The sequence below is a fragment of the Phyllobates terribilis genome, unplaced genomic scaffold (assembly GCF_046119375.1).
Source record: "Phyllobates terribilis strain yellow unplaced genomic scaffold, ASM4611937v1 Scaffold_153__1_contigs__length_4458050, whole genome shotgun sequence".
Lineage (NCBI taxonomy): Eukaryota > Metazoa > Chordata > Amphibia > Anura > Dendrobatidae > Phyllobates > Phyllobates terribilis.
Genome location: NW_027362913.1, coordinates 729,399 through 752,604, shown reverse-complemented (window position 1 = coordinate 752,604; position 23,206 = coordinate 729,399). Strand labels below are relative to the sequence as shown.

The window sequence follows — 23,206 nt, the reverse complement described above, 5'->3', positions numbered from 1 at the left end:
AGGTTTGGCTCTCCTCCAAACATGTGCGGCTCAAGATACCCTCCTACAAGTTAGGTCCTCGCTTCATCGGCCCTTTCGAAATCCTCAGGCAAATTAATCCAGTGGCCTACAAATTAAACTCCTGGCCACCTTACGGATTCCCAACTCCTTCCACGTATCTCTCCTCAAACCCATTGTCTTTAACTCTTTTTCCAACAATCCAGGTACTCCCCCTGCTCTGGTTTCCGCTGAAGACGTCTTTGAGGTAGAGAGTATTCTGGCCACCAAGAGGGTAAGAGGAAAGACCTTTTTTCTGGTAGATTGGAAGGGGTTTGGTCCTGAGGAGAGAACTTGGGAACCCAGGGAGAACATCAACGCCCCGCTTCTCCTTGAAAAATTTCTTTCTGGCCAAAAAAAGAGGGGGCCTAAAGGGGGGGTACTGTAGCATCGGCGTCTCTGCCCCTTGCTAGGCAGAGACGCCGTCCCTCTCACCTCCCTGCTCCTGGCACGGCGTCCTCCAGCGCTTCTCTCCCCGCTGCTGCCGGCGTGCGCTCCTTCCTGGGCAGAGTGCTTAGGGGGCGCGCGCGCGATCCCCCTCTCTTAAATGGACCGCGCACGCCGTCCTAAGGAGTCCCCGTCCAATTGCCGGAGGACCTCCCATATATAAGGCACCTCCTCCAAAATGGAGGTACCCTAGCAAAGTTGTTGCACTGTGTCTGATCTCTGCTTCAGCCCTCAGGTCCCACTGCTAGCCTGACTCCTCGTCCTGCCTGCCAGCCTGTTATCTGCCCGTTACCTGCCGAGCCTGCCAGCCTGCTCACCTGGAGCGCTCGCCTGTTACCCGCCTGTTACCTGGTGTGCACGTCAGACCGCTCACCTGGGAGCATCCGCCTGTTACCTGCTGTGTCCGTCAGTCCGCTCACCTGGGGGCGCCCACCAGTTACCTGCCAGTAACCTGCCTCGTCTGTCTGCCTGCTCACCTGGGAGCACCAGCCTGTTACCTGCTGTGTCCGTCAGCCCGCTCACCTGGGAGCGCCCACCAGTTACCTGCCAGTAACCTGCCTCGTCTGTCTGCCCACTCACCTGGGAGCACCCGCCTGTTACCTGCTGTGTCCGTCAACTCGCTCACCTGGGAGCGCCCACCAGTTACCTGCCAGTAACCTGCCTTGTCTTTCTGCCCGCTCACCTGGGGGCACCCGCCTGTTTCCTGCCAGCCTGCCTGGAGACCCTGCTGTCACTTGCTGTGACCACCTTCCTGGTAAACCTAAAGACTGCTACTTGCCCTGCTCTCACGACCTGTGACCACCTGTCAGCTACCAGAGACTTCCGCCTGCTTGCCGTGTCCATCCGTCATACCGGTCAGTCCCAGCCACCTGACCCGTGGGAGCCACCTGCTCTCTTACAAGGTCGTCCCCAGAGTAGCACCTGGTCCCTCTGCCCGGATCCTCCCTGGTCACGGAGTCGTTAGCCGCCATCTGACCAGGGTCGGTTCGGGTTGATACTTAGTCACGCCCCTCTGGGTCCCTCCTTGCACCTCGGCACAGAGGTTCCACCCACCGGACCCGTAACAGTATGAAGTGGATAGCACAATCATATGCCGCCATATAGTAGACATCCGGTAACTGGTGATAATCACCTCATGTGTCGTCTATTTGTCTCCAAGCAGGAAAATCCCACGTTACATTCCTCACATAAAACTGTAGAAAAGGCGGCGCGGGGTAATTGTGCCAATAGTGAGGGGCAAATAATGCCGGAAATGTCACTGACTGCGGAGACGTCTCCATGTAGCGTCTTCACTCCGGATATCACTGTACAGGAGCCGCACAGTTCACACTGTGCATCCACTGAGGCCCCTGATCATGTGACCCCTGACTCCTCCCCTCCTGTGACCTCATCACAGGTCCTGTGCACAGAACAGCCATATATGTGGTGGCGGCTCTGCAGGTGGAGGTATGTGGAGATCCCCCATTACTGGGCACAGGGGGCATTAACCCCTTCAGCACGGAGGCTCTTTTGGGGTCTCTGTGTGGTGTGAACAGTGAGGTAACAGCTGTGGACAGAATGCAGCTTAGCTGGTTCCCGTCCACATTAGATCCATTCAGACGACTGCAGGATGAAGGACAGAAGCCCAGAGAAGTCCTCACACAACGCCATTATTCCTCTCCTAGTTCCAGCACAGTAATGTAGATACTAGTGATGACATTCGGGGGATTTGCAGGAATATGTGGCAGATACTTGCTGGATCTTCTGCTTTCTGGACCGGCTCCACTTGTAAGTCTTATTAACCATTTCATCCCAGAGTCTGTTTCACCTTCTTTACGGGTCACTTTTTTCAATTCTGACCAGTGTGTGAAGAATTAAAGCAAAGGGAAAAAATTAAAATGTTACTTTACCCCCAAAATTAGCATTTTCAAAAGGGTAACAGGAGAAAGTGCATCATACAATTTGTTGTGCAATTTTTCCTGAGTAAGCCGATATCCCATATGTGGTAGGGAAACTACTGTTTGGGTGTACGGCAGGGCTCGGAAGGGAAGGAGTCCACTTGACTTTTTGTATGCAAAAATGGCTGGAATCGAGAGCATACCCCATGTCGGGTTTCCAGAGCCCCTGATGTGCCTAATTAGTGGCAACCCCCCACAAGGGACCCCATTTTTGAAGCTAGACCGCTCAAGGAATTTATCTAGATTTGAGGTGAGCACCTGGAACACACAGGTGCTTCACATAATGTTATAATAAGCCGAAGAAGAACAACTCCCATACAACAAACTATAGTTAAATATATGTTATTGAACATATATTAAAAAGACAACAATTAAAAACAAAACCAGAATTAAAAAAGGGAAATCTACTGCAAATGAACAAGTAACAGGTAAAAAAGTTTTAAAAATATTTAAAATAAATATATAGATCCATATGGACAAATATCTAATAAACACTAACTATATGATTACTTCATACATATAAATAAAAAGAGCATAGTGCATGTATGAGAACCAAATAGGAGTACCACATATCTGTTAGTAGTGTCAATTAATTTTTTAATGTCTCCCCCTAGTGGGACCATATGGAATCTTATGAAAACTCCAGAAATAAAGATATTTGGTCTCATTCAAAATCCACTATGGCTAGTTGCTAAGGTTATGCTATACAAATACAAAATTATTATTACCTGGAGCACCTACCTGAAACTGCCGTGCCCACCAGCCAGCCTACCTGGAGCACCAGCCTGTAAGCTGCCGTGCCCGCCAGTCTACCTACCTGGAGCACCTGCCTTTTACCTATCATGCCCGCCTGCTTGCCTACCCGGAGCACCCGCCTGGCTATCTGCCGAACCAGCCTGCTTATCCACCCGGACCATCCGTCAGCCTTCCTGCTGTGCTCTTCCGCTGTATCGGTCAGTTCCTGCCATCTGACCCGTGGGAGTCACCTGCTCTCACACAAGGTCGGTCCCAGAGTGGCAACTGGTCCACCTGCCCAGTCCCTCCCTGGTTCACAGAGTCGACTAAGCCGCCGTGTGACCTTGGTCAGGCCGAGTAGGCACTTAGTCACGCCCCTCTGGTCCCTCCTTGCACCGAAGCACTGAGGTTCCACCACCCGGACCCATAACAGTTTGCACAGGCCATGGAACCCGGTGACCCCCAGGCTCCTTCACTCTCTGACCTGTACCAGGAGGTCTCACGTCAGAAATCCCAACAGGAGACTACCCTGTCCTATCTGCGGACTGTCAACTCCCGTCTGGACACACTGTCCACCTCGTCTGTGTCCGTCTCTAGCCGAGCGGCACCTGCTCCGGCAACACCTCAACCTACTGGCACTATGGCACCCGGCTCTGGACCTTGGCTCTCTGCGCCTCCACGTTTTGGTAGTGACCCCGTCTTATGTCGGGGCTTCTTAAATCAGTGCACGCTGCACTTTGAACTCCTGGCACATCAGTTCCCCTCCGACCGGGCCAAGGTGGCGTTCATCATGTCTTACCTCACCGGGGAGGCGTTGGCATGGCTAAACCCTCTGTGGGAAAGAGGTGATTCCCCTGGTGTCTGATCTTCTGGCTTTCGGAATGTCTTCGATAAGCCCGGACAAAAATCTTCTACTGCCTCCTCACTTCTCCGTCTCCGCCAAGGGAGTCTCGCCGTGGGCCAGTATGCCATACATTTCCGAACCCTCGCATCTGAGCTTGCCTGGAACAACGAGGCCCTGGTGTCCACCTTTTGGGAGGGCCTTTCCGGACGGATCAAGGATGAGCTAGCCGGTCGTGACATCCCTTCCACCCTAGACTACCTGGTGTCATTAGCTACCCGGATTGACATCCGTTTTCTGGAACGTGCTAAGGAGACTACCCGGGAGAGAAGATTTCCTCTTCTCGCTCCTGTATTCCAAAAGCCAGCCTCGCAACCAGCAATTCCCCGGGCATGTTCACCTGAGCCCATGCAAATTGACTAAACCAAGATGGTCAAGTCTTGCCAGGAGACGCGCCGAGCCAAGGGGAGTTGCTTCTACAGTGGCAGTAAAGAGCATCTGATCCATTCCTGCCCGGTGAGGCCGGGAAACTCCAGTGTCTAGGACCGCTCAGAGAGGTCGTCCTAGGCAAGAGTAAATGCTCTCCGTCCTTGACTCTGTGTGTTTCTATTTCCAGTGGTGAGACCCGCTTCTTTGAGATTGCCCATCTGGATTCTGGAGCCGCTGGGAATCTCATTCAACAGGCTGTTGTGGAGCAGTATCAGATTTCTACTGTACGTCTGGCTGAACCATTGGCGGTTGCCTCCGTGGATGGGAGGCTTCTTCCGAAGACCATCTTGCTCGTCACAGAGCCTGTAACCCTTCAGGTGGGAATGCTGCACTCAGAGAAGATCTCCTTTCATGTGCTGTCCGGTCTCTCTCATCCCCTCATGCTTGGTCTACCCTGGTTACAAAGACATGAGCCCGTCCTGAATTGGAGATCTGGTGAAGTGCTCCGTTGGGGTCAGGAATGCCATGAGTCCTGTCTGGTTCCGGTTCGTCCAGCTCGACCCCCGTCTACTCCAGCTAATCTACCTGGTCTGCCGGCACCCTACTGGTCCTATGCGGATGTCTTTGACAAAAAGGAAGCCGAGACCCTACCACCTCATAGGCCGTATGATTGCCCCATTGAACTGGTTCCTGGTGCTTCTCCTCCCCGAGGGCGTATCTACCCCTTGTCGCCGGCTGAGACCCGGGCCATGTCTGAGTACATAGAGGAGAATCTTGCTAGGGGATTTATCCAGAAATCCACCTCTCCGGCTGGAGCAGGATTCTTCTTCATCAAGAAGAAAGGCGGCTCCCTACGTCCCTGTATCGAGGGGTCTTAACCAAATTACCATCAAAAATAAGTACCCCCTGCCTCTCATCTCAGAGCTGTAAGACCACCTTAAAGGCTCGAAGATCTTCACCAAGCTCAATCTTCATGGGGCGTACAATTTGGTCCTGATCCAGGGAGACAAGTGGAAGACGGCATTCAACACTCGGGACAGTCACTACGAATACCACGTGATGCCCTTTGGTCTCTGTAATGCTCCAGCCGTCTTCCAGGAGCTGGTTAACGACATCTTCCGTGATATTCTGTTTTCTTGTGTGGTGGTGTACCTGGACGATATCTTGGTATTCTCTCCGGATCTGCCCTTACACCGGAGGGATGTTCGTCAGGTTCTGATTAGGCTCCGGCAGAATCGCCTATAAGCTAAATTCGAGAAATGCCTCTTTGAGCAGACCTCTCTACCGTTCCTGGGCTATATTATCTCCGAGACTGGTCTGCGGATGGATCCCGAGAAGGTCTCTGCCGTCTTAAAGTGGCCCCGACCGGATGGGTTGAAGGCGATTCAGCGATTCCTGGGCTTCGCAAATTATTACCGCCTCTTCATTCCTCATTTCTCCTCCTGGACTGCTCCCTTCTCCGCGCTCACCCATAAGGAGCAAATCCTAGGGAATGGGGGCGTAAAGGGGCGGTACTGTAGCATCGGCGTCTCTGCCTCCTGCCGGGAAGAGACGCCGTTCCCCTCATCGCCGCGGTCCAGGTCCGGCGTCCTCCCGCCCCCCTGCTGCTGTGGCGTGCAGATTCCCGGGCACTGTGCTTAGGGGCCACGCGCACCATCCTATAGAGTTCCCGGCCAATGGCCGGAGGACTTCCCCTATATAAGGCACCTCCTCCAAAATGGAGGTGCCTGTGCAAGGTTGTTGTTCCGTGTGCTTCACTTGCTCCAGCCCTCAGGTCCCGCTGCCTATTAGTCCAGCCTGCCAGCCATGTCTAACAGTTCTGTCCACCAGCCAGCCTACCTGGAGCACCTGCCTGTAACCTGCCGTGCCCACCAGCCAACCTACCGGGAGCACCCGTCTGGCTCTCTGCCGAACCAGCCAGCTTATCCACCCGGACCACCCGTCAGCCTTGCTGCCGTGCTGATAGCTATATATTTTTTTCTTCTCTGCTGATGTAGCTGTATTACAGCTTGTTTTTTGTGTGACAAGATGGTGTCTTTTGTGATACCATTTTAATTTACATTCAACTTTTTGATGGTGTTTTATTTCACTTTTTTGGCGGTGTAATGCAGCAGCTTGCTAGCATTACTGTAAAAGGTCCAGGATGTGTTTTACCTGACCATGTACCTTCCCCTTTAACTGACTGGTCACATGACTGTGACATCACACAGGTCCTGTATGCACAGTAAAGCTCTGTACACATGACTGGGACAGCACACAGGACCTATACACACAGCTGACTGATCACATGACTGACATCAGCAAGGTCCTGTCAGTATGTGTGTGTCTGTGCACAGGATATATAAACCCTGGTGATTTGAGACAGGTGTGTTCAGTGTGAGGCGTGAGGCCTGTGCTCCGTGTGTGTGGGACACCATTTGTGAGAGGCCTAGTGAGGCCGAGAGTGAAGCCTGGCAGCCTGAAAGGCCGAGCCCGGATCCTGTGCATGGATGCCAGTGGCCTTTGAGGGAGAGCCGGCTTGTTGAGGAACCCTGAAAGGTGCAGGCTGGATGTCAAGTGTGGAAGACATACCAGTAGCCTACGAGGGGACGATGGCTAGAGACCCCTACCTGGGAATCCACAAAGCCACAGTGGTGGCAAGCGTAATAGACTGCAGCAGCTAAACCCGGCAAAGGTAATACCCTGTGCTATATGGACATTGTGATATGAACATTGCTATTTTTACCTTGCCGTAAGCTGTAACCTGGAGCAAGTGGGCCTGTGTGCCACTTGGCTCATGAACATTGTGTTAATGTGTGTCGGCGTGCCACAGAGTTGGACCCGGCGAACTGTGGCTTATGAAGTAATAAACTGCATTGTGAGAAAATACGTAAAGACATTGCACGTGTGCATTGATTGACGCAGCGAAGCGAGTAACCCCAGTATGATTACTAGCGTTGCCTTACATATGGTTCGAGAGTGCGGGCAACGGCAGCCCGGTTGCTAGCGGCAACGACAACCCGGTTGCTAGCGTCAACGGCACAGGACGACGAGTGTGGATAAAGCATCTTGCGGCAACTCGGCGGGGTTGCGAAGATTGACGTCGCACTCAAACCTGGTTTGCTGTGGCTCGGCGGGGCTCACAAAATTTAAAGCATCTTGCGGCAACTCGGCGGGCTTGCGAAGATTATCGTCGCACTCAAACCTGGTTTGCGGTGAAGTTCTAGTGTAAACAGCGTACCGCGATGGCTGTGAACGGAGCAGCAAATGGGTCTGACGAGTCGGACCGCATATATGAGAAACGTCTACTGGACATGAAACTGGACATGGTGCGGGAGCTGTGGGCACCATGTGGAATGGCGGCAGTGGACCATTCTATGGACTCTCCGGGGGCGCCAGTGTTGTCCCAGAGTGCCCAGGGAGGTGGTAAGAGATGTTGTGAACTGAGTCCTAAGACTACTGCTGATTTTTTGTGTAAAAATTACCCTGCCGGTGTGGTTGTTAAAAAGGGGGCGGAGTCTAAAAAGGGGCAGATTTTCACAAGAATGTGGAGTGTAGAAAACTGAAAATTGTTACTGGTTGTGGGTTGGTACCTCCTAAAAAAGACAATGTGACCGTTGATAACGGGGTAACTCCAGTAGAAGGGGGTGACGTCAAAGTGGGAGGTGACCTGTTAGTCCACAACACTATGGGGAGTGACACAGACCCCGTAGCTGATTGTGACACTATGAAAGTAAAAAGTAAGTCCAGTCAGGAGGGGCTAGACGAGGGGAGAGAGTCCCCCTCTCGTCGTCGACGGCGCAAGGGCCACAAAAAGGTTGCTCCGATAGTACTCCCTGAAAATGAAAATAAAGAGAATGTAGTACTGTGTGCCTATGCTTCAAGTGAGGATCCTCCTTTAGAGGTAGAAGAGGAGATGACGTTGCCAGTAGCAACCTCCGGTACGGTACTGAGACTGACGGGTCAGGATCCGACAGCCCTGAAAGGGGAGGCGGCCAGTCATGACCAAGAGCTGGAGCCTATCAGGCCGCAGTGTCAGATTGACGTGTAGCAGTTATGTGGAAACCTGGGGAACGTGTCCTCAGACCAGCTGAACCTGGAGTCTGAGCAGCAGAAAATATACCAGGTTATGAGGAACTGGCAGCGAGACATGGAGGGAAGCAACGCGGAAATTAACCATTGGAAGGAAATGTTCTACGGAATTAAGGAGGACCGCCGCAAAATCAAGGAGGAGGTTTTTCAATTACAGATTGACAAAGCGGTGTGTGAAGATGAGTTATGCGAGGTGAAAGATCGCTTCTCCCTGGTACAGTTAGAGCTGTCTGCCCTCAAAGAGGCACTGCAGCATGAAGTTGCTGGGCGTGAACAAAACCTAGAACGATTGCGTGAACAGTTCAACCAGGAGCTGTGTGACTCCAAGAAGGAGTGAGTGTGATGAAAAGTTCGGTATGGAACTGCAACAACTTAAGAGAGATTATGAGGATCTCCTCAAGGTAAAAGAAAAACTAGAGGAGGATAAGGCGGGTGCAGAGCAATTCCGCCAAGTGGGTGAGACCACTCTGCAAGAGACCCATGAGGAGAATGATTATCTCCGTGGAAAGACCCTAGGTCTGGAAGCTCAGGTGAAGGAGCTACAGATGTCCTGTGAAACTCTCCAGAGGGCGGAGACGTGCCTTAAAGAAACAGTCAGCAAGATGGAAGCTGAGCAGAAAAAGATGGAGGAGTCCATCGAAGAAGCCACAGACCAGGGCCAGGAGTTGGCCGCTGGTGAGGGGAGGTGTGAAGTAGATACCTCCTCGAGTGATGCGAGCTTGGATGATTCGGTGGAAGTAAGAGCCGAGATCAGGGAGCTCAAGGAATTGCTTCAGGCCCATTTGAGGCAAGAGAGGTCTGAGAGAACTCTACTGTTAAAAGAGCAGTTGAAGCAGGAAGAGCTTCAGAGACGGGCCGCTGAGAGGCGAGTGACGGAACTAGAGGAAGAGGTTTCCGGGCTCATAAGTCGCCTGACAAAGTATCACTTGGTGAGCGAGGCCTCCTTGGAGAAGGAAAAGGGCAAACACGTTGTACTCACTCCCTTGTACCATGAGAAGGTGGACCTGAGGAGAGCTAAGAGCAGAGTAACAGAAGATAAATATGAAGTGGAAGTGGTCAAGACGAAAATTCGTGAATTTGTAGCTGTGAGTCAGCTCAGGGTAAGCATACAGGGGGAAGAAGCTGAAAGTCAGTTGTCCCTGAACCCTGAGCTGGTTGATCGTCTGGAAACCACTGGTGAGACCGAAACGTCTTGGTACAAATGCCTCGTAGATATACCCGAGGATTTGAGAGAAGAATGCACCCGTGAGTCCGTGCATGAAGAGTTTAAGAAGGCTGTGGGAGCCTGTAAGGTGTACTTGACCTCCGAAGCTAAACAGCTGGTGGTTCTGTCCATGACCGAAGTCACAGTGAAGAGGGTGGCGATCCTAAGTGATATGCATTGGCAATGTATGCGCATGAAGCGGTTTCTCCGGTTGAAGACGGAACAAGCCGTTAGACAACTGGAACTGATGAGGAAAGCTCACAGTATGCGTGAAGAGGTCATCCGGGTGCCTCATGTTCTGGTGAGAAAGCTCATTGGGAGAAGCGGTCGAGCCATGCAGATGATGGTCAAGAAGTCTGGTGTGGTGAAAGTAAGCAGTCCCCGTGATCATCAGGACTGGATACCAGACGAAGACGGCATGGTGTCCTTCTCCGCTGTAGGAACAGAAGAAAGCCTAGAATATATACGCATGCTGATTGAGTACCGAGTGACCTACCTGCAGGAGGTAGAACAATTGAATCTCGCTAGACTGTGAGTAGATAGACAGCATCATCTGAGCAGCAGAAGATGGAAGCCGTCTAGAAATAGTGAGACCCGACAGAGAAAGGGCCCCCTAAATAACAGAACAGCTACAGCTGGAGTTAGGGACCTTTCAAGATGTCCTGAGAGTAGTGGGCGTGGGTTTAGAGGTAGTGAGACCTCCAGTAACTCAGGTTTGAGCAGCCCATACAAACGACCCCATAGAGGACGGGACAGTACGGAGTCGAACCGGACCTTAAATACCAGGGCATGTGAGTCACACCGCTGTATGACTGACCGCTGGGAGCTGGGGAGGTCTGACAAGATTATGACTGACCGCTGGGAGCGGGGGAGACCTGGCAAGGTTACGACCCGGAAAGGTGACCTGACGAAGTCAGTGACAGTGACAAATGGTAGGTCCCTAAGGAATGGGCTAATGTCGTTGACTAAGGTTCCAGGGGCTGAGTAGCACAATTGTAAAGTACATGGTCTCTATGTGAGCTGGGGGTTATAATGTTATTGTGTATATTATGTGTTCAACCCCACAAGTTTGAATAGAGGGGGGGTGGATATGTAATGCAGCAGCTTGCTAGCATTACTGTAAAAGGTCCAGGATGTGTTTTACCTGACCATGTACCTTCCCCTTTAACTGACTGGTCACATGACTGTGACATCACACAGGTCCTGTATGCACAGTAAAGCTCTGTACACATGACTGGGACAGCACACAGGACCTATACACACAGCTGACTGATCACATGACTGACATCAGCAAGGTCCTGTCAGTATGTGTGTATCTGTGCACAGGATATATAAACCCTGGTGATTTGAGACAGGTGTGTTCGGTGTGAGGCCTGTGCTCCGTGTGTGTGGGACACCATTTGTGAGAGGCCTAGTGAGGCCGAGAGTGAAGCCTGGCAGCCTGAAAGGCCGAGCCCGGATCCTGTGCGTGGATGCCAGTGGCCTTTGAGGGAGAGCCGGCTTGTTGAGGAACCCTGAAAGGTGCAGGCTGGATGTCAAGTGTGGAAGACATACCAGTAGCCTACGAGGGGACGACGGCTAGAGACCCCTACCTGGGAAGCCACAGTGGTGGCAAGCGTAAAGGACTGCAGCAGCTAAATCCGGCAAAGGTAATACCCTGTGCTATATGGACTTTGTGATATGAACATTGCTATTTTTACCTTGCCATAAGCTGTAACCTGGAGCAAGTGGGCCTGTGTGCCACTTGGCTCATGAACATTGTGTTAATGTGTGTCGGCGTGCCACGGAGTTGGACCCGGCGAACTGTGGCTTATGAAATATTAAACTGCAGCATTGTGAGAAAATACGTAAAGACATTGCACGTGTGCATTGATTGACGCAGCGAAGCGAGTAACCCCAGTATGATGACTAGCGCTGCCTTACAGCGGCTTCATGAAAAACCATAGTTTTTTTGCCACCTTTTTTATTTTTTACACTGTTCACTGAAGGGGTTAACTAGTGTGACAGTGTTATAGATTAGATCATTCTGGGGGCGACGATAGCAAATATGTGTACTTTATTTCTATATTTTTGTTTTCATATATTTTCTGGGTATAATGTTTTTTTTTTCATTTTTTATTATTCTGTGATTTTTAAAAAATAATAGATTTTTCTTATATATATATATATATATATATATATATATATATATATATATATATATATATATATATATATATATATATATATATATATATATATATATATATATTTACTTATGTTCATTTTAATTAGTCCCTCTATGGGACTTTAACTTTCATTACACTGATCACACCATTGATAGCAACAGGAGACCCAGGACTGTGGGGCGTTCCAGAAAAGTCCAAATGAGTAGAAAGTACAACAGCCAACCATGTGGACTGCCAAACTGACAGCAGCCTGCAATACCTTGCATCATAAGATGGTACTGGCTGAGGCCGTAGAGTGGATTTTATAGAATATGACAAATGTATGAACAGAGGCCCAGGTAACATCCTTAGAGACCTGAGCAGCTGAGATGTAATGTCTGACTGCCCTTGTGGAATATGTAATTTCCCAAAGAGGTAGAGATTTATCCTTGGATTTTTTTGGCTTCCACAATAGCTGACTTAATCCATTTGGTAAAGGTTGTCTTGGAGGCTGACAGGCCCTTGTGTAGACAATCAAGGATCAAGAGAAGAAAATCGGAATGCTGGATGGCTTCCATTAACAAAATATTAGCCTAGATGCCCTGGCCAAATCCAGACAGGTGCTCCTATGGATGAACTGTAAATGGACAACATGAGGGGAGGACAATGTCCTTTTTGATGTAGAAAGTCAAGACCATTTTGGAAGAAATGATGGTGCGAGTGACAAGACCACCTTATCTTGATGGAGAATGAGGAAGAGAACCCTACAGGAAAGGGCAGCAATCTCAGACACCCTGTGAATGGAGGTTTTGAGCACCAGAAATGCCATAAAATGCTATAAAACTAAAAGATAAAATAAGAGCGCTCCATAGTAAATTCCTGGTGATAAGAAGCAGGGAAGAGTAGATGGTATTGGCTCATCTGGTGGAGTTGTGAGAGTCCGGCAAAAGCCGACAGAATGGCTCATTAAAAGAATTGCGAGGCAATAAAAGAAAAAAAAGTTGTGGTTGGCGCAGTCACAATGATGGCCAGGATGAGACCATATAGAAAAATAACAAACATTTATTAAAAGACAGCAACGCATTTCAACATTGAGTTGACTTCTTCCTCAGGCCATAATGTGATAAACAAATGTTCTTTTCTTCTTCTACACCTTCTCATCTTGGTTTTCATCATGACAGTGCCCACCACAATATTTTTTTCTTTCTCATTTGTTGCCTCGCGACAGATTCTATTAAAGTAATTTTGAGGAGAAGCTGACTAAGAATCTTTCCCTTTTTTGGAGAGCAGACAAAAAAAGGTCCCAAGGTCCTACCGGTTGAATGTAAGGAGGACACAGTGAACCACCCCCTGAAGGGTCTTAACATGATTGTGAAAAGCCTGTGTATACTGAAAGAGTATTGAAAGGGCAGAAACCTATCCCTTCAAGTAGGAAAAGTTTAGGGTGAGATAAAACCTTCATATGGTGATGGGTTTAGAAGTGGAGGGCTTTGTGGCCTTGAAAAAGTGTGTAAAGAAGTTTTAGGCTTGAACGAGGGCTGCCTGGAGTTGGAGGGTTGAGAGGACTTTGTCATCTCTGTAGGAATAGGAGTCACGAAAGGAGCAAAACATCTTGGAGCACCTGTATGGCATCGAGCATACAGGGAGCCCCGCTGAACGTATAACAGACATTTGTCTCAGTGCTAACAAACACATTAAGTAACCAGAGCCACAGGAGGCCACACACAGTATAATCTTTACACAGTACCGCCATCCCCCACACAAAGTATAATGATCCCACATTACCGCCATCTCCTCTACACAGTATAATATTCCCACAATACCGTCATCCCCCCACACACAGTACAATCTTTTCACAGTGCCGCCATCCCCCCACACACAGTATAATGTTCCCACAGTACTGGCTTCCCCCACACACAGGAAATGTTCCCACAGGACTAGCATCCCCCTCACACACAGTTTAATGTTCCCACATTACTGCTATTCCCCCACTTTCTAATATTCCCACAGTACTGTCCCCTACACACACATTATGGTACCATCCACATCACCGACTACCCCATGGCTAATTAATAAATACTCACTTAGTCCCATTCTAGGCAGGGAGTATCATCCATAGAGGTAGCCCATGCGGTCGCTACGGTGCCTGTGAATTGAGAGGGATCAGGGCGGTTTGGCATCGGGCACCTTCTCCTTACCCATCATCGAAATTTCAGCAACATCCACATTCCATGACTGTGAAACCATTTAATTAAATAGTGAATCAGGGAGTCAAAAGCTCCCCAATCCACCATTCAGCCTTCACCTGTGAGTCTGAGACTCCGTGCACTGCAGGTACAATGGCGTCACTATATCACACCTGTAGTATGGAGCCTCAGTACTCACACTGCACAGACCGGAGCAGCGCACCTCAGGAATGGGTTTGGATGAGTAGTGTGTGTGCTTTTTTTTTTAAACTTCAGGAATTGTGAGGGCATCATAATAAGCAAAGGGCTGTTTAGGCTTTCATACTGAATGGGCGGCTGGTGGAGGCTATTATACTGTGTGGGGGGCTGTGGTGGACTTTAAGGGCCTCGATACTGAGAGAAGGTCCTCATTTTGTGTAGCAGGCTGTCATGGACATAATACTGTTTGAGGGGCTTTGGGGGCCATCATACTGTGTGGGGTCTGTGTGGGCCATCATTCTGGTGGGAGAACTTATTCTGAGCTACATGGGCAGACAGGAGAACAGTTTCCTGGTGATGAGTCAGATAGGGATAAGTAAGTGAGAAATACAGACCTCTCGTATATCTGGTTGCAGGCTTAAATTGATATGGTGTTGTGTGCCAGGAGGGAGACATCAGATGGTACGCTGTGAAGGAAAGCAAAGATATAATGGCAGAGGGAGCATAGTGGAGACCAAGAGCAGGATGAGGTCCTTAGCTCAGGCCAGGAGGCCTACTTAAACAGTACGGAACTTTGCCCAGGGGAATCAGAAGGCCAGGAGGCCTAATTAAAAGGAAAAAAAACTTTGCTAAGGTGAGCAGCAGAATAAGGTACTTTGCCCTGGATGGTGGTCAGAAGGCCTAATTAAAGGGGGTTAAGTTTAGGATGGATTCCTTATTTTAGATAATCTGCATTTAAGCAAACAATTGTCTATACTAGAGAGGAAGCTGCAGTGTTGCAAAACTGGGACATGAGTTCTCCTACGGAGAGATGAAGATGTAGTGCCACAGAAAGGAGTGTGTGTGGCCGTCATTGAATGGACTTTGAGAGTAGTAGTGAGGATGCACCTCAGCCTGTGAGGTCTTCACAAATCAACTGGGAGCCGAGAGTAGCTCTGATGGGCCATAGCGACACATCTTGACCCGGATGGTCGTCACAGGGAATGAAGGACCTTCCCATAATGGTTTACTGGACTGCATAATGCAGAAGAAGCCTTCATAAAGTACTTTGCCTGCTATCTGATGTATTACTTCAATCCAGTGAAAGAATTTTGTAAAGAGCTGAGATCCTTTGCGGAGGATGGATTTGCGCAGGGGGTGATCAATAGGGAAGAAAAGGAATTTCTGCTCCCCTTTTTTCGGTGATGGCAACTTTTTATTGCCTCCCGAAAGTCCACAAAGGCATCGATCCGTTAAAAGGAAGGCCGATTGTCTGTGGAATTAACAGCTTAACCGAGAAACTTGGTATGTATGTGGAAAAATTCTAAGGCCATTTGTGACAGTCCTCAACTCACACGTACGGGATACCACCAATATTTATTCGGTCTCCCATGACAGCACCACGTGAGAAAAAGGATCCGCCCATCAAGGACAGGAAACCTACAGGTTAAAAAGGGCGGCCCTCTCTTCCCGCCTCAGTTTAGGTTTCCTGTCCATGATGGGGGACCTTGCAGGCTTACCTGCAGAAGATGGACTCCTGTCCCAGAGAGGGCCACAGCAGGTGGTTTGAGCCGGTTCGTCCCGGTCCTCTGGAGACGCCACGGCAGGGCTCATGGGGGCGCCTTCTGACGTGACTTCCGGTGCGCCGGGCAGGAAGCCCTGTGACGACACCGGAAGGGGCGGGGCTCGTTTGAGTTTTTTGGCGCGAGCAGCTGAACGCCGGGGGATTGAGGATCTGGCGGCGAGGAGCCCACCTGGATCCCACCTGGACCTGGGGAGGAAGACCAAGGAGCAGGTAACGCCCTCCTGGGTAAAAAAAAAAAAAGGAAAGACACACCCACACATGGTACCGGTATGGCCAGTATATAAAGGGTCTGGTAACATACAGAGGTGCTTCCCAGCCCATTCTTACATTGTAAGCTATGGAAGATTCACAGGAGCTGTCACCTAGGCAACAACATCTGCTGCAGGAGCAGCCCTCTGGGGAGCCCTCACAGCTAGTGGCGCAGCGTCATTCCCGGCTAGGGTCTGGTCATACAGCTAGAAGAGCTACCACTAAGAGCAGGAAGGACGGTCCGGTGCGGCGTGATTCCTCGCCATGCATGCTGGATTCTTCTGCTTCTACGGTACCGAAGGTTCTGTGGGGTGAGTGGAATCTTCGTGAAAGTTCTACTAATGTTTCCTCCTTCTTTCTATCTATGACTTTCTTTTAGAGCAAGAAATGTTCCTTGAAGTTCAAGCACAGAGAGTGTGCCTTATGCAGCTGTCCACTCCCTGATTCATATAGCAAAAGATTATGTCAGCTTTGTATCAGCAAAATGATATCGGAGGAGACCCCAGATTTTTCCCTAGGCCTTAGAACTTTAATAAGGGAAGAAATAGGCAAAGCATTGCAAGGTTCAGAGTCTGGGCATATTCCTCAAGAAACCCAGCTGGGTTCAGACTCTGAGCTATCGGTCGCTTCCTCCTCCGCCTTCTCTTCCTCTGATAGTGAGCCAGATAGACAGTGCTTCCCCCTGAAGGAGGTCGATGCCCTAGTAAAAGCCGTCCGATCTACAATGGGGATAGTGGACTCGAGGGTAGAGAAGTCAGCTGAGGATGTTATGTTTGGTGGTCTGGGGCTAAAGAAGAGAAGGGTCTTTCCAGTAAATTCAAAGGTGAAAGACCTCATTGATAAGGAGTGGAGAAAGCCTGACAAGAAGGGTAGTGTTCCTCCATCCTTTAAAAGGAAATATCCGTTTGAGGATGCTATGTGTTCCTTCTGGTTAAAAGCACCCAAGCTGGATGTTGCTGTTACCAAAGCAGCGAAAAGAACTTCCCTCCCGTTCGATGATATGGGTGCATTGAGAGATCCCCTAGACAGACGGGCTGATACTTTCCTGAAAGGGGCATGGGAGACAGCTGCGGGAGCACTGAGACCAACAGTAGCAGCTACCTGTACGTCCAGAGCCCTGATGGTGTGGCTTGAACAGCTAGACAGTCAGTTGAAGGATGGGACTTCTAGGAAAGACATTATTTCTTCCCTTCCACTGGTTCAGGGGGCGGCAGCTTTTCTTGCTGATGCATCTGTGGACTCGGTGAGGTTGGCAGCAAAGTCAGCAGCACTGTCAAATGCGGCTCGGCGAGCCTTGTGGATTAAAAGCTGGCCAGGGAATTTACAGACTAAGTCCAGACTGTGTACAATCCCGTGTGAAGGGGAATACCTCTTTGGTCAGACCATGGACGACTTATGGGAGAAAGCGGGGGACCCTAAGAAGGGGTTTCCATCAGTACCTCTGCCCTCCTTTAAGAGATCGTTCCGGAAGAGGAAATTTTTCCGGAAGAGATATTTCAGGGAGCAAGACAAGTCTGACGAAAGGGGTCGAAAAGGTAGAGGTCTACTCTTTGGTCCGTCTCCAAAAATTGAGCAGGAGCCAGGGGATACACAATCAGCCCAGGTGGGAGGGAGATTGTCATTTTTTGTCCCAGCTTGGGAACAGATTTCTCATAGTAATTGGATTTTGAGCCTGATTAAGTATGGTCTTAAATTTCAATTTAAAGCATTGCCTCACAAAAGATTCATGGTTGTTCCCTCCAGTTCTTCCCCAGAACGCCAGGCTGCCCTCGTTTCGGAAGTACAAACCCTAATAAGAAAGCACGTCCTGATTGAGGTTCCGGAAGCTGAAAAGGGTCTTGGTTTCTACTCCCCGCTCTTCTTGATTCCGAAACCGGATGGAAGTTTCAGGACAATTATAAATCTGAAATCCCTGAATAATTTCCTTAAAATACACACCTTTAAAATGGAGTCTTTAAAATCCGTAATAAAGTTACTTTTTCCCCACTGCTATATGGTAGTGCTCGATCTCAAAGATGCGTATTACCATATCCCAATTCATAGTGATTACCAGAAATACTTGAGGCTGGCCATTGAAATAGACACTTCCAATACACTGCACTCCCCTTCAGTTTAGCTATAGCCCCACGGGTTTTTACTAAAGTAATGGCGGAAGTTATGGCCCATATAAGAGAAAGGGACATTCTAATTATCCCTTACCTGGATGATCTCCTGATAGTGGGGAATTCGTTGGTTCAGTGCGAGACCCACCTGCAGGAGACCATGTCGGTCTTAAAGAGTTTGGGGTGGTTTCTAAATTTAGAAAAGTCTAGACTATCTCCACTCAAGGTACAACAATATCTGGGGGTCATATTAGATTCCAGGAAACAGCTATGTTGTCTTCCAGAAGAGAAAATTGATAGAATCCGGGAGTTGGTAGAACAATGTATACGTAAACCTTCTATGTCACTCCGTAAGGCCATGTCACTATTGGGAACCTTCACCTCCACTTTTCCTGCGGTTCGTTGGTCACAATTGCATTCAAGAGCCTTTCAGTGGGATGTGTTGTACAATAACGCAGCTTTAGAGGGGCATCTAGACCGTAGGTTTACGCTAGGTCCTTGTGCCATATGGTCCCTTCGTTGGTGGTTACGACAAGACAATCTTGCTAAAGGGGTTCCCTGGGAATGTAGTCCAACTGCAGTCTTGTCCACTGATGCAAGTGCCACAGGTTGGGGAGCTCACTTTGAAGGGAAATTAGTGCAGGGAACCTGGTCAAGCAGTGAGCAACAGTTGTCATCAAATGTTAAGGAGCTTCTGGCGGTGCAGCATGCGTTCAACGAGTTCCTTGTATATTTACAGGACCAGCATGTCCGTGTACTCTCGGACAATCAAGTCACGGTAGCTTACATAAACCACCAAGGGGGAACCCGCTCAAGAAACTTGATGAGGGTAGCGAACGCACTTCTGCTGAAAGCCGAAGATCACTGTCTCTCTCTTTCGGCTACTCATCTAAAAGGCAAGGAAAACATCACAGCGGATTTCCTCAGCCGTACTTCTGTAAAAGAGGGAGAGTGGTCCCTAAATATACAAATATTCTCCAGAATCGTAGAATTGTGGGGCCTTCCGACTGTGAACTTATTCGCAACAAGAGCCAATCGGAAAGTGGAAAATTTTTGTTCCTTAGACCCCAGAGAAGGACCCCTGGCAGTGGACGCCTTCATGGTTCCCTGGAGATTTCCTCTGGCATATGCCTTCCCTCCCATGATCCTGCTCCCAGCGGTGATAAGATCAGGGCAGACCGGGCCAGAGTGATACTCATATGTCCCTTTTGGCCCAAAAGACCGTGGTTCCCTTGTCTCCGGAAGATGTCCATATCAGATCCCTGGGTTCTTCCGGAGATTCCGGACCTCCTCACTCAAGGGCCACTTTCCCATCCTCCAACCCCGAGTCTAAATATGACGGCGTGGAATTTGAGAGGGTGTTATTGACCAACAAAGGATTCCCCGCAAATGTAGTGAATACTCTCCTGGCTAGCAGAAAACCTGTTACCACCCGTATTTATGCCAGGACCTGGAGGAAGTTTCTGTCCTTTGCAGATGTTAAGGTGGAGGAGGAGCCCCCTATTGGGAAAATTCTGGAATTTCTGCAGCGAGGCTTAGAATTAGGTCTCACTACTAGTACCTTGAAAGTACAGGTGTCGGCGTTGGGAGCTTTATTTTCTTCCAATATTGCAGATAACTATTGGATAGCCCGTTTTTTAAAAGCTTCCTTTAGGTGTAGACCCATTACCAAGGTAAAGATGTCTTCCTGGGATTTGAATTTTATCTTAGATGCCTTGACCAGTCCTCCTTTTGAGCCACTAGATTTAGTCTCCCCCCAAAATTATTTTCCTAAAGACGGTCCTGTCAGTAGCCCTAACTTCAGCCAGGAGAGTCAGTGACCTACAGGCCCTTTCAATATGCCCTCCATTTACGCAAATTCTGGACGATAGGATTATATTAAAACCTGATCCAGCCTTTCTTCCTAAAGTGGCCACTCGATTCCATAGAACCTAGGAAATAGTTCTCCCAACTTTTTGCTTTCCGCCCAAAAATCAAAAAGAGGAGAGACTTCACACTTTAGACGTTAGGAGGTGCGTACTAAGGTACTTAGAAGTATCACGTGGCTTTAGAAAGGATAAGTCCCTATTTATTTGCTATCAGGGGGCTAGGAAGGGTTGTAAGGCCTCAAATACTACAATCGCTAGATGGATCAAGGAGGCCATTTCCCTCGCATACTCCTCAGGGGATAAAGAGATACTGGAGGGATTGAGGGCGCATTCTACTAGAGCGGTATCAACCTCCTGGGCGGAGAAGACAGGGCTTTCCATTGAGGAAATTTGTAAGGCTGCCACTTGGTCTTCTCCCTCTACTTTCTATAGGCACTATAGATTGGATCTGGGTGGCTCTGCAGATCTCACTTTCGGGAGAAGGGTACTTCAAGCTGTGGTCCCTCCCTAATTTCCTTCGTCTCTGAAATTCTCTCACGTGGTGCTGTCATGGGAGACCGAATAAAGCCTTAGTTACTTACCGGTAACGGGATTTTTCGGAGCCCATGACAGCACCTTTATATTCCCTCCCTTCACTGGTGTTGTGCACTCCCGTAGAGTTGATTTCTTTTTGTGCACCCTTGCGGGAAATTGATGAAAAGTGATGTACTTAATGTGATTATGTTTTGTTATAACTAACCTTGGCGGTACTCTCATGCTCTGTTAACTAAACTGAGGCGGGAAGAGAGGGCCGCCCTTTTTAACCTGTAGGTTTCCTGTCCTTGATGGGCGGATCCTCTCTCTCACGTGGTGCTGTCATGGGCTCCGAAAAATCCCGTTACCGGTAAGTAACTAAGGCTTTTGTGTAAATTGGAGGGGATATGCGTGGAACCTGGCATGGTTTTGGAGACTATAGATGTGGAGGCACTGTACTCCTCCATCCTACATCAGGAGGGTTTGAAAGCAGTTAATCGCTATTTGAGCACCAGGGGGCGACAGTATGAGAGACATAACCAGTTCGTGATGAAAGCACTGGAATTTTGCCTGACCAAAAATGTATTTTTATTCAATAATGAGTACTTCCACCAGCTCAGGGGCACCGCGATAGGCAGCCCGTGTGCACCATCGTATGTCAACCTGCTCCTGGGCTGGTGGTCTCTTTGTCATCTGGAAGGGCACTGTGGAGACGTTCGGGGATTTTGTCAAGAAACTCAATGTCAACAATATTGGGTTACATTCTACGTATGAGGTGAATTCATCTACCCTGGCTTTTTTGGACATTAAAATTGAGATCAATTCCAAGGGTGAAATTATCACTAAGACCCATAGGAAAGAAACAGCCACAAATTCCCTCCTGAGGTGGGAGAACAACCATCCGGCCCCCCTCAGGAGGGGAATCCCTAAGGTACAATATTTAAGAATGCGCCAGAATTGCTCTACCTTGTGGTCCTTCAAGGAGCAGGCAGATGACCTCAAGATAAGGTTTAAAGACAGGGGTTACCCCGAAAGAGTCTTGAGGGTGGCATACAATGAGGCCTTAAAGAGAGATCGGAGACCCCTTTTGATCCCAAAACAAAAACCTGATCAAAGTGTAACTACACAATTCGTCATGAGATATTGCAATAGAGCGGAGGAGATTAGATCAATCCTCCAAAGGCATTGGTCATTATTAAAGATGGACACAGACATAGAGAATGAGATCACACCTTACCCACAAATCACATACTGAAAAGGTAAATCTATGAGGGATAGGCTAGTGCATAGCCACTATCAGCTGAGAACCGCCCCGACTTGGTTGGCTAGAGGATTCAAACGGTGTTTCACATGTGGGGGATGTAAGATGTGTGAATCGATCCAGTCAGGCTGAGTTCAAAAGCAATGTTACTGGTACCACGTACTCCATCCGGCACTTCATAAATTGTCGCACTAAGGGCGTCATCTATAAGGGCACATGTGAGTGCAGGGTGGAGTACGTTGAAAAAACAAGAAGAGAATTTCGTAAGCAAGTGGGGAAACATATACGAGATATAAGGAATAAAAGAGATACACAGGTCGCTAATCACATCAACCTACGGCATCAAGGGGATGTAAGGAAGAACCTATTTATGGGGATCGAGAAAATCACACCTCCTGTGAGAGGAGGTAGCTGGGATAGGTCGATTTTACAGAGGGAGACCCATTGGATTTTCAACCTCAGAATGGTATACCCGAATGGCCTGAATGGGCAAATGTTCGTAACTCTTTTCTTTGAAATAGAGGTGTAATAGGGACATGTAGTCAGGGACAGCCGCCAATGAGTGGGGGTGCCATTGCGCAGGACAGGGTGCCAACCTCCGCCTTAAGTAGGTGTGCAGATAGAGAGGGATACTCTAGAGATCTTTTCCACCCATTCTTTGGGTTTTCGTTGCTGTTCCCTGGTTCCCTCATGCAAATTATATCATGCGTTCCTCCACTACTACCCTTCTTCCTGTTTGATCACTCTGGCATTTTTTTGATACACACATCTTCTCTACATGACGTGTTTAAGTGAATTGGATTATGTCATTATTAAAGAGTGAAAATACTTTTTTGGTAAGGAATGCTTTTTTTGAGACCATTGGTTTTTATTAAAAATTAGTTGCTGAAGGAATACCTGCACTACCCCTAGGGATGGGGCAGGACATATGAATTACCTGTCTAACAAGAATAGGCCTATAGGATCCTAGTCTAATGGTTAAGATCTGTGTTATGGCCTCCCCACAAGCATAAGAATTGTGGTGATGGGCATGGAGAGGTGGTGTGACCGTTCCCCTCCTGTCATTATCTGGAATGGAGTTTCAGGCTAGTTTGCAGGCTGGTGTTTGTAGCACAGCCGGCGGAAGTGGTAATATGCGTTCCACTGTGGCGGCTTGCGTTCCACAGGCCAGATGTGCGCTCCGGAAACCGGATATGCGGTCCAAAGACCGGAAATGCGCCATCCGCCGGAGGCGGGGTTTCGACAGAGTGCACAATAAAAGAACAAGGAAGCCAGTAAGTGATACTGCAACAGCCAGGAAAGTTGGCAGATGACTTGCAAAGGCCCCCATGAGGACACAAGCAGGTTCACAACTGCCCTGATGATTCTACATTTGTGATGAAACGCGTTGGGAGATCCTGTGGGAGGTCACACACCCA

At 48.9% G+C, this 23,206-nt stretch overlaps 1 protein-coding gene across 1 annotated transcript in view; it reads left to right on the top strand.

The window, feature by feature from the left end:
- Nucleotides 1-1,872: 1,872 nt before the first annotated feature.
- LOC141206957 (uncharacterized) overlaps nucleotides 1,873-23,206 on the top strand; it is a 33,231-nt gene continuing 11,897 nt past the window's right edge. Inside the window, exon 1 of the mRNA XM_073664323.1 lies at nucleotides 1,873-2,250. Within this exon, the coding sequence (XP_073520424.1) occupies nucleotides 2,176-2,250 (75 nt within the window). The 5' untranslated portion in view covers nucleotides 1,873-2,175. The remainder of the gene's footprint in view (nucleotides 2,251-23,206) is intronic.